General features: G+C 52.9%; 3 protein-coding genes across 3 annotated transcripts; 2 read left to right on the top strand and 1 right to left on the bottom strand.

Moving 5' to 3' along the window:
• Nucleotides 1-263: 263 nt before the first annotated feature.
• On the top strand, nucleotides 264-925 carry Triagg1_6060 (uncharacterized protein; the record flags this gene model as incomplete). Its single annotated transcript, XM_062900643.1, has 3 exons — nucleotides 264-428; nucleotides 503-585; nucleotides 640-925. 3 exons carry the CDS (start codon nucleotides 264-266, stop codon nucleotides 923-925), a joined length of 534 nt encoding a protein of 177 aa, XP_062754917.1.
• A 2,151-nt stretch (nucleotides 926-3,076) lies between these two features.
• Nucleotides 3,077-5,411, top strand: Triagg1_6059 (uncharacterized protein; the record flags this gene model as incomplete). The annotated part of the gene is made up of 3 exons (XM_062900642.1): nucleotides 3,077-3,464; nucleotides 3,562-4,830; nucleotides 4,963-5,411. 3 exons carry the CDS (start codon nucleotides 3,077-3,079, stop codon nucleotides 5,409-5,411), a joined length of 2,106 nt encoding a protein of 701 aa, XP_062754916.1.
• A 1,624-nt stretch (nucleotides 5,412-7,035) lies between these two features.
• Triagg1_6058 (uncharacterized protein) lies at nucleotides 7,036-7,958 on the bottom strand (the record flags this gene model as incomplete). Its single annotated transcript, XM_062900641.1, has 3 exons — nucleotides 7,036-7,049; nucleotides 7,095-7,186; nucleotides 7,237-7,958. The coding sequence occupies 3 exons, from the start codon at nucleotides 7,956-7,958 to the stop codon at nucleotides 7,036-7,038; spliced, it is 828 nt and encodes a 275-aa protein (XP_062754915.1).
• Between the last annotated feature and the right edge of the window lie 3,541 nt (nucleotides 7,959-11,499).

Raw genomic sequence — 11,499 nt, 5'->3', positions numbered from 1 at the left:
GCTGTTTTTTCCCCTCTCTTTTTCGCTCTAGTGACTGTTGCTTTGTGCTTGTGCTTCTGCCCACAAACATTGGTTATAAAGCTCGACTCCTCCAGAGCCCATCTGGGTCTTGATCTTCTTTCCTTCCTTCACCACACACTCACGCTCGCTAAGCACCTGCAAAAACTCACCTTGACACTTTTGTCAATTTCACTCTTTAACCAACAACCTGCATCAATAATCTTAATCAAGCTCCCTCGAGTTTAATTCCTAATACCGACAAGATGAAGTTCACCGCTGCTGTCGCTCTCGCCGCCGTTGGCGTCTCTGCCGTCTACGTTCCTCCTAGCAACGTCACCGTTATTACCGAGGTCGTTGACCAATACGTCACCTACTGCCCCTATGCTACCGAGATCACCCACGGCAGCACGACCTACACCGTCACTGAGGTACTTTCGAACCCGAATATCTAGATATGAAGCGAGAGAGCCACGCGAGACTAACATGACGTGCCTCAACTTAGCCCACCACTCTGACCATCAGCGACTGCCCCTGCACCATCACCCGCCCCGTGACCGTCACCAGCAGCGTTCTCTGCCACACCTGGTAAGTCGAGCTTGACATTTCCCCGATGCGATATGATATCGTCTGTCGATCCAGTACATCTTCAACTAACACGGAATGCCTCAACAGCGGTGCCGCCGCCCCTACTGGTGCTCCCTCCGGCGCTCCCTCCGGTGGCAACGGTGGTTCTTACACCCCTCCTGCCTTCACCAACTCCACCATCACCACTCCCACCCAGGCCCCTCCCGCCAGCGGCCCTGCCAGCACTGGTGGTGTTGTTCCTTCTGCTCCTCCCGCCGTCCCCACTGGCGGTGCCAACAAGGCCGTCCTCTCCGGCGCCGGCCTTGCCGGTATCGTCGGTCTGGCCGCTTTCGTCCTGTAAATCTTGTAAATTTCGACACCTCGCCAATCTACCGGCTACGATTTCTTGCTTCTACGATTCTTGGAAGTCGTCGGTTCGGCCTCCGCTCATGATTTGATATAAAGGGGGGGAATTAACAGTGTTGGGTTTTATTTGGTTTACGTCGACGGAAATGGGGGAGTGGATTACTTTTTGGGATGTATAGAGAAGGGTTCTCTTGGGTTAACGGGACATGCAAGCTCGGTGTTCAAGGGAACTCGATTTTTTTGATCGCCCACGGAAAGATGCACTACAAATCACACTGTGTGCGGTCGTTTCTCGGGGCTGGAATATAATGTGTCATTTTCTCCAGCAAAATAGGATGGGTCTGCCATTTACCTCTCTCTCGCGTCTTTCACCCTATTGACAAGAAAACCTAAAGAAAAAAGGACGCTTTTCCTGCCTCGAAAAAACTATCGATTCCATTTCTTTTGTCAGAATATTTTTTTCAGTCTTCGTTCCTTTCGCTGCGATGGGCGCTTCTCTACACATCGCGCAAGGCCCCCTTTTTATTACACCTGAGCTGGGCGTGTTTATGGCCTCTTGTCAATATTTCTTATATATAAAGTTTGGCAAGCCTAATTACTATCACTGGTAGTTTTGGTGAGCACAAAAGTATATACTGAGAGGGCAGTTTTGGCCCAGCACACAAAAATCCAATTCAGCAACGACTTCTTCATCTCGTCGATTAGCAAAAGTGAAGTCCGGCCAAGCAAGCGCTGCGTTCTAGACTTTGAGTTGTAATTTCCGATGTGATGTGATGAAAAAGCCGCCGCTTTTTGCCTGCACATACCTACTGGCTATTACATGCAACCTTGCACCTTTTTCTGTCGACTCACCGTTTTTCGACAGCCGGCGTCTACTTGGGCATGTCGCTTGTTCTGCCAATGTCCGTTCACTCGAGGTCGAGGCCAAGGTGGCTTCGGGCCGTCCCCTGGAGTTAAGCCCTTTGGTGCTTGCTGGGGATTTACAGACTAATAATACGGAGTACAGGCCTTGCATGTAGTTGACGGCTGCGCTTACCGGTGATGAACCTAGCAGGAGAGCAATTGGCAGTAATCTAAAAGTGGGCATTTAGCCTATAGAGTGTTGTATTTGATATTGTCTGTGTCAGACGGACTGTCCAACTTTGGGGTTGGTGAATTGAGATGTGTAATCGAGGGTCAGCAACGTTTTGATTGGGCTGGCTTTGCCGAGGCTTGAAGTGTGATTGGGGTGAGGTTATCTGGAGAAGACAAAAGTTTATTTGCCGGGCCACACGGGGGCTAAGTCGGGGGACAATATGCTGGGCAATTTACGCATTAATAATGCTTTACATATGAATGGATAGCCGGAGAAGTTGAGTGAAAGTATTCTGGACTAGTATTGTTAAACCAAGTAGTTTGACGACTGTTTGGTGCTCATCACCGCGAGTGTTGTTCACTACCAAATAATATATAATATCTTGTTTTGACCCAACATCCATCAGCTTTACCTATATGCGTGATGTTGGCGATGGGTGCTGGCCTTTCAACTTGGTATTGGTTGAGACACTTGCACTTCTACTACCAATCGCGTAAGATACACAAACAGCAATGATGTCAACATGAACTTTCTTTGCATCCGTCTGGAACATGCCGCTTCCCACAACAAGGCGATAGCGGACTCCCATTGCCGAGCTCTACCGACGATGATGCTCAGCAGCGCTATCGATAGCCTGGAGCCAAAAGGCGGGGCAAATCCGGGGCCCCAGCTCCTGCTCCTGCCTTCCATGTTCTCTCGCGCCGACCAGCGGATTAACGGAGCTGCAGCACGGCAATCAGCTCCACCGTGGCTTCCTCCGTTACAGTTACCTGCCGCGCCTGCTGGACGCCTCAACGGCTGTTGGCACCTTCCCCATGACTCGCCTCGCCATCGCCCTGATCTGCTTTAGTCATCAGCTTCATGAAGCTGGATTACCGAGGATAAGTTGATTGTGCTGATTGCTACTTATACCCAGACTGAGAAGCGGTTGAGCTGGCAGAATCTAATCTGTGACCGCAACTCTGGAAGTTTGCTCGCAATCTGTCTGGCGTCTCATCTTCTACGCGTCTCCTTCATTCATACCAAACCGCCATCAACTCCAATCGTGTCTGTCCTCTCCCAAAGACCACCATGTCTGGCAACGACGGCCATGTCCAAGATGATGTCCTGCGGCACAGCCTAGAGAACCCCGAAGAGTTCTGGGCAAACCAGGCTGAGCATCTCTACTGGCACAAGAAGCCCAGCTCAACACTGAAGCTTACAGCCAAGAAGCTCAAGAGCGGCGTTGAGCACGACAGCTGGGAGTGGTTCCCTGACGGCGAGATTTCCACCTGCTACAACTGCGTGGACCGCCATGTCGAGGCTGGACATGGCGACGAGGTTGCCATCTACTTTGACAGCCCAGTCACCAAGGTCAAGCAGAAGTACACATACCGCCAGCTGCTGAGCGAGGTTGAGGTCTTTGCGGGAGCTCTGAGAGAAGATGGCGTGCGCAGAGGCGATGTGGTCATGCTTTACAGTAAGTTTCTTGATATAAGTGTCGATGTGTTCACTCATTCGCCTCACTTATTACACAACGATTTCCTTGTCTTGTCACTAACATAAAACAACAATAGTGCCAATGATTCCCGCTGCTCTCATTGGTATTCTCGCCGTGAACCGCCTCGGTGCCATCCACTCCATCGTCTTCGGCGGCTTTGCCCCCAATGCCCTTGCTCAGCGTATCGACTCATGCAAGCCCGTCGCCCTCTTGACGGCGTCATGTGGCATTGACGGCAACAAGCCTCCTATCCCATATCGCCCCCTCGTCGAGGAAGCCTTCAAGCTGGCCACTCACAAGCCGCGCCGGACGTTCATTTGGCAGCGTGAACAGGCTCCCTGGGCACCTACAGACCGCAGCGCGGGCCAAGCAAGCTGGCAAAAAGTCATGGACAGCGCACGTTCAAGAGGCATCAAGGCCGAGTGTGTCCCCGTTAAGAGTGCTGATCCGGTCTACATTATCCACACATCCGGCACCACAGGCACGCCCAAGGGAGTCTTGCGAGACGCTGGAGGCCATGCCGTTGGTCTGCACCTCTCAATTAGCTACATGTTCAACATCCACGGGCCGGGCGACGTTGTCTTCACGGCGTCGGATATTGGTTGGGTTGTTGGCCACTCATACATCGTCTACGCACCGCTGTTGGCTGGCGCTTCCACAATCATTTATGAAGGCAAGCCAATCGGAACACCAGACGCTTCAGCCTTCTGGCGTGTTGTCGAGGAGTACAAGGTTAACACCATGTTCACTGCCCCAACGGCCCTACGCGCCATCAAGCGTGATGATCCTGATAACAAGTTTTTGGCCAAGGTTGGGGAGCGGGGTGGCCTCCGCACACTCAACGCCCTGTTCCTAGCCGGAGAACGTTCAGAGCCAAGCATCATATCCATGTATCAGGATCTCCTAGACAAGTATGCTGCGCCATCCGCGCATGTCATCGATAACTGGTGGTCCACTGAGACTGGCTCTCCCATGACGGGCCGCGCTCTTGTTCCCCATGCGGGTCGTGACCGCAAGTCCAAGACTCGTCATGATCCTCCTCGCCTCAAACCTGGCAGTGCGGGTAAAGCCATGCCCGGATTTGACATCCGGGTTGTCGACGATGAGGGTCGTGAGGTTGACAGAGGCACCATGGGCAACATTGTGCTGGGGATGCCATTGGCGCCGACCGGATTCCGCACTCTATGGGACGATGAAGAGAGATTTTACAAGGGATATTTGAAGAGGTTCCAAGGAAAGTGGCTTGATACTGGAGACTCGGGCTGGATTGATGCCGAGGGCTACGTACATGTCATGAGTAGGAACGATGATGTGCTGAATGTGAGTGCACATCGGCTGTCGAGTGGTAAGTCTTGTTTCATGCCTTTTGTCACCCCTACACTTTGCTCTTCCTTGCCCGGTATGGAGGCCGCAATTGGCCATTGCAACTGTGCAGATATACGCTAGAAACAGCCCAGCTAACGCGCTCCCTCTGTAGGTGGTATTGAACAAGCTGTGACTTCGCACCCCCTGGTTGCCGAAGCCTGCATCGTGGGTGTCCCTGATGCCATGAAGGGCCAGCTGCCTTTTGCTTTCATCACTCTCTCTACCCCATCTCACCCCACAGCTGCAGTCCCTGACGAGAAGCTGGCTGCTGAGATTCAGGCCCTCGTAAGGAAGCAAGTAGGTGCCATCGCCTCACTTGGCGGCATCATTCAGGGCAAAGGCATGATTCCCAAGACGCGCTCCGGCAAGACTCTAAGGCGTGTATTGAGGGAGCTGCTGGAGAATGCCGCCAAGGGCGAGTTTGATAAAGAAGTCGCGGTGCCGAGCACTGTGGAGGACTCGGCGGTCGTGAACGTGGCCAGGGGTAAAGTAAAGGAGTATTTTGATACTGTGGGCGAGAAACATGCCGCCGTTGAAGAAGGCATCAAGGCGAAGCTATAATGAGAGTGGCATATGACGGTCTTTGGGTGATTATTTCAAAGTGGGCGTCGGATTCAGGATTGACGGCATGATCAACTGGGCTATGATATGAAGCAATTATCTACCAACTGCGACGGAGGTATCTACTCTGGGTATGCAGTAACAAATAACACTGCTGGATATGGGTGTATACCTTTGATTTACCCTATGTCAAGGAGTCTTTTCCGTGAGAGAAATGTCCCAAATTCACGGCCCCGTGATTGAAGAGCAAATTACCCTATACTTCCCCACCACGACAGTTATTTCAAGATGTCCCATGAAGCATTTTTCTTTTTCCCATTGCAAATCTTCCATTTTCCTCACTGTAATCCAGCTAGAAACATGGTTGCCCTTCAGCCTCCCCCCCGCCCCTTTGTTCAGCACCAAAACTCACATCATCCAATGCTGGCGATATCTCACCCCTCTCTCGTATCCCCCCAAACTCGAAACAGACTTGCAACGTCGCCTTGTCCTACATTGCGAAAGAAATCGCCACCCCGGAGGGCCCCAGTAACACAGGGAGATTTTGTTCGTCGGGGGGCGGATGAAAGAGGACATTACTTTTTCTTTCATGGTGTTGTGGTGTTTTGTTTTGTGTTGCCGGGGGTGGTTGTGTGTAGATGCTTCTCATCTTTGTGGTAGCCTGCTTCCAAATGGAGAGAATGGATTTTAATTCATTCTTGTTTATTTTTTTTGTTTTATTTCATCTTTGTGATCTTGGTGGATTTGTTACATTGAGGCGGGAGATTTGGGGGCGATGGGAGTTGTACAGCGGAGGTGGGACACGGGATGGGATGGGATGGGATGGGATGGAAGAAGGGGAGGGGTTTTTTTTTTTTTTTTTTTTGTGAGAGGATTGTTAAGGGGGGGAGAATGGGTTGGGATTTTGCAACGTCTTTTCTATTGAATATGGATTAATAGAGGTTATTTACTATGAATGGGTTTGGACGAGTTATGTGAGTTGGGACTCGGAAAGAAATGTGGCGAGAGTGAGTATCCGATGGCTTCGAGACCTCCGGAGCGCGCAAACCAGGAAATTCAAGGACGTCTCTCGCCGTTGTGCTGAAAGAGTCCGTCCGGTGCGAGTACTGCTCGTTCGAATGCAAACACAAGCCGCCACAGCTCGGAAAGATATATATATATATATATATATATATATATGGTATATAAACAGTGTGTCTGTGTAAGGAGGGAACATCCCTTGTGAGCCCGGGACAGGCCCTAAAGTCAGTTAGATCGCTGCTTAACCTGCCTTTTTTTCTCTTTCAAGAAAGTATAGTATAGGGTGGTGCCACGTTAAGACTTGATACTGAGAGGGCTGGGTGAATTTGTATTCTGAATTGTTCTTTTCCCTTCTTTCTGCCCTCGGACAGGATTCGGTGCGAGCACCTGCATCGGAATGTGGTTCCTTTTGTGGTCTATGAGAAAGTGATATATCATAAATTCGTATCGGTGTAATGTGAGAGGCTCTTTCTCTTCTCCCTCGTCCATCCTTGTCCATCCTTGTCCATCGTAATAAAAGTTTGTCGTCCAACTAGGTTCATGCAGTGCTTCCATGCATCCTCATAAATAGAGAGCAAACCATCCGATCAAATCGTCGAGATAATCAAGAAGCGGTATCTGATAGCGTAGTTTTAGAGACAGCGCTCCGCTTGGAATACAAACCATAGACGCTGTTTTGTGCCTTTGCGGCCATCTTGAGATTGGAGAAGCGCGCTTCGGGTAGCCTCTTCCCCTCCTGGAGACTTTGTAGCACCCTGGATCTAATTAGCCAAGACGTTGCAAAAGACTGAAAAGGCAAACCCACCATTCCACACTGACAAACTTGACGCCACAGCCACCAATCTTGCGGATTTCCTTTTCCAGCTTGCCCGCGGCGAGGCCACCCCCGGTGCCTTTGCCCTCTGTCGAGCCGTTGGGCCGCCCAAGGATAACATGCGTGACCTTTCGCCGGCCCAGGTTCAGAGACATGTTGCCGCCGTTTTCACTGATGAGCTGCTTGAGGCGGTGGTCGGACACCAGGGGAAACGTGCTGCCGTTGACGTAGACCGTGACCCCGTCGAAGAGCTTGCGCGGGTTGGCTTGGGTCTTCTTTTGCTTTTCCTCGTCCTCCAGCCGTCTCTGGTGCATCAAGGCATCTTCTGCCGTGGTATGGATCCCCGGCACCGATTTGTCCCGCGCTTCGGGTCCGTTTGGCCGGCGTGAACCCAGCGTCTCACGCATCAGCCCCGGGCGAGTCAGCATGTCCACGACGCTCGTCTGATTACTATCCCCCTGGCCACTGCCACTCGTGCTCGTATTCTTTCCATCGACACCGGGATGCTCTGCTCCGGCGCCCCATGTGTCGCTCAAGCGCTGGCCGCCCGAGCCGTCGCCGGCCCGGAACTGGCTGTTGAGCTTCCTGGCCCGCGAGTGTCGCCACCCCGTGCCCGGTTGCGTCTCTGCTCGCTGGTGGCCAGTTGCGGACGAGTTCCAAGGGTCCCAGGGGCGCGTGGCGGAGATCTGGGACAGGGGTTTGGGTGGTGACATGTCGCTTTTTTCTCCAGATGGCGTGCATCTGACGCTGGGACTAGTTTTAGCTGTAGCTGTAGCTGTAGCTGTAGCTGTAGCTGTTCACTCGCATACGGTACATCCAGAGTACTCGTGGATACGGCAAAGAACACAGTCGTCCAACGGCAGTTTGTTTGTAAGGGAGAAAAGAAAAGACACCGCAAACACCCAATTCAGCAGCCCTTGAGCCTCTGCCCGCGTTTCGGCGCGTTTGTCCCGCTAATGTCGTGAAAGAACGGGCGCCTGTTTGACGCCAGGTCACATGACGCTGGACTGTACCACAATTGTCTCCGTGTCGTCTCCTCGAATCCCACAAAGTCAATTTGATATCCATCGACTTCAAGATGTTTCGTCATCGTCATCGTCATCGTCATCATTCGTCGTGTTTCTGGCAACATCTCCCTTGTATCGTCAAATCTGCCCTCTTACCACCACGCTGATGAGGGCATTTCGGGATCATCCCGTCAATGCTCTCAGCATCGCCACAATCCGGTATAAGTCGGCCAGCGCTTCTCCAAATGTTTCATCCTTCTCTCCTCCGGGAGTGAACAGACCACCACCATTGCGCCAACCATCGCCACCATCTCCATCTTGTCGGTATCACTCAGCCGATCCCGTCAGACCATCATCCCCCACACCCACAGCACAGCACGGCACAGCAAACCTGCCGCCGCAGGGCTATTCGCGTGGCTCTTGGTCGAATGTATGTACTCGTACTGTAATGCAGTCTGCACCCATGATATGCGCCTCGCCTGGGGATGTGCCGGTTGGGATCCCCTGGCTGCATGCTAGATGACTTGGCCGATGTGAGGTTCATGCGCAAAACTCTCCTCGGATGCCACCCTTGGATCCATACACGTATAAGCGCGGGAGTTTTCTGTCTCCTCTTCCACCGCGATGGTTACACAACTCAACTAGACAAAGCACACTAGTACGAGTAGTTGGCCTGGGTGCCTGGGTGCCTGGGACACGCTACTTGTTGGTTTGCTTTCAGCCATCAACATCTCATTCATTTCAAGGAGAGCCTCCTTTTGTCTGCCTCGCTTGAATCCATGATTGGCTCTCACTATCAGAGCACATGATTCCCGAGGAGACGTAATGCTTGTTCACTGGACACGGTTCTGGTCAGCAGGTGTAGTCTGTGCGTCCAATCGACTGCCAAGTACTTACTATACCAGATCATCCCCTGTCCTGGTGACGGCTTGTTTCATCATCATCCGTTTGCCCTCCTTGGACCGGACCTTTGGCCGGCCGATGAGTCCCTGATGAGTCCAGGGCGGCATGTCCATGCTGAGCAGCGATAGAGATTGCGGTTCCAGAGAGACAAAGGACCCCTCGAAATGGCTGGCTTGGTCATTGCTTCTCCCTCAACAGCCACCGTGTTTCCCGTTGACCCTGCTCGCCCTTCAGCTCCGCAACAAATCAACGACCCGCCTCACGATACTCTCCGTACAAAGTATTCAGACGAGGCCACGACGGCGGCGGCGGTTGTAAGACCGCGCACCGTGGCCGTGCACGATACGACCAACCGTCCGACCAAGCCGCTTCAGCCAATTCTCCCAGCAACGCGGCTGTGGCAGGTTCCGTCCTACAGGGCTCCCCTACTTGGCTCCTGTGCTTGTGCGCCTTTCCCTACCAGATCATGTCAGGACCACGGCACCTTACACGTACATGGCATCTTGCCTCGCCGCACTTATGCGCATCATACTTGCTTTGCAGCTTCCATCTCCCGCTGTACCGTGTACGAGTAAGCAGATCTCGCTCATGCCAGCTATATCTTGTCTGCTCTGTGCGCGACGCGCAGTGCAAGGCCCTGTTGCCCTTTGTCTAGACTGCAGCAACCCCCTCGACTGAAAACCACGGCGACCTTTTGCGGCATAGACTCCGGGCCGCTTTTGTTGCTGCAGATCACTAGTCGGGGTCCCCCACCAGATTGTGAAGCATACGATACGATACGATGCTCCTTGTCCTGGCATGTAATGTACAAGCAAGGAGCGCTGCCGTTGGTACTGCTTACACCTGCTTGGTACCTCTTCGCAGATATAAGTATGCGACATTCGTTGACGTGGGCAAGACTCCCTTCGCAATGGCGGTATTAGTATCTCGTCGCAAACAAACTGGGCTTGGGGATCTCGGCTACGAGGCAGCTCGTTTATGTGAGATGGACCCCCGAGCAAGGGTCCCGGAGGCGTATGGGTGCTCCTAGTAGCACTGCTGGCACGACAAAGCAAGCACTTTCCTCCCGTGCCCAGCACAGAGTACCGGTACATTGAAAAGCCATTTAATCTCTCAGCGAGGGGGGAGCGTTGTCCGAAGTACGTGCATGGCCATTGGCGTGTGCAGGCTTTCGTGAGACCTCTCGCCGCCGTTGCAGGCATCTAGGAGCCATCCTGTTCTTCATCGTACGAAGCCGAGATGCGTCGTCGAACTGGGCATCCTCGGCGTCGGCTCAGCGTTGCTCCTCGTGCTCCCACGGAGTCCCGGGGCACACTCCAGCCAATCCCGTCGTGCAGGCCACCAAGGCAAAAAAGCGTTGCTGCTAAAATCGATGCATGGGCGAGACAGATGAGCCTCCATGCACATGTACGTCAGTAGGGACCTACATGAATGTACATATCACCGGCACGCTTCCTTGCTTTTATGCACGAGCATAACGCGCCACCTACGCAGAGACAAGACAGACATGTAGTCACTTCGAGCCTTCAATTTCTTTCCCTTTTTGTACGTCCTTTGGCCTGCTCGCTCAGCAGCTTTGGGGCCACGCATCGAGGGCGCAACCTTTACTACAACAAGTCAGACGGAAGTTCGTGGCAGAAGTGCCCCAGTCATTGCTCATGGTGCGCCTGCGGCGGGAGAGCTAATGTATCACTACGATTAGCAGTATTCGTATGCTGTACTCTGTACATCCTGACACATGCTGCTTGCGTGGGACGAGAGAGGGTCAAGTGCTGTGCATCAACACGCCCAGATCTTGCTGAGCTTTGGGCTCGCAGGCTGGCTTCCCCTTTTCGACACCGTACGAGTTACTCGCACAGGCAAGCCACGCAGCGGTGCTACGTAGACGTACCGAGTTGTCGAAAGTAACGGTACAGGTGCGGTGGCCTGCCCTTGCCAGCCATTTCTCGTTGCTCCTATCGGCAGAGCTCCCTCCTCGCCAACGTCCTCGTTTTACCTGTATGTACATATGTGATGGTGATCATGCTGTAAGGAGCATCGACGACGAGGAGGGGGGGCGAGGGGACCGGGGGCTGGTCCTGGTCACACACAACACGCAGATTGCTCTCACGGCTTTCTCTTGGCCTCCTCCTTCAGGTTCCTCTCACTCTCTTGCCCTCTTTGCCGCCAGCCGCCGCCCTTGTTGCCCGCAATCTGCCCTGTTTCTTCGTCCTACAATTGCACGTAACATTGCTTACTCGTGTCAGTCATATCGCATGTTTTTGTCGACTGCCACATTGATCAAGCGGTGTCTCGGGATTTCTCTTCTTTTTCCTCGTATGGGGATGTTCTCGCCCGTCTCTCC

This window comes from Trichoderma aggressivum (genome assembly GCF_033847375.1).
Source record: "Trichoderma aggressivum f. europaeum strain CBS 100526 chromosome Unknown scaffold_023, whole genome shotgun sequence".
NCBI classification, from domain to species: Eukaryota; Fungi; Ascomycota; class Sordariomycetes; order Hypocreales; family Hypocreaceae; genus Trichoderma; species Trichoderma aggressivum.
This window is presented reverse-complemented; position numbering and strand designations above follow the sequence as displayed.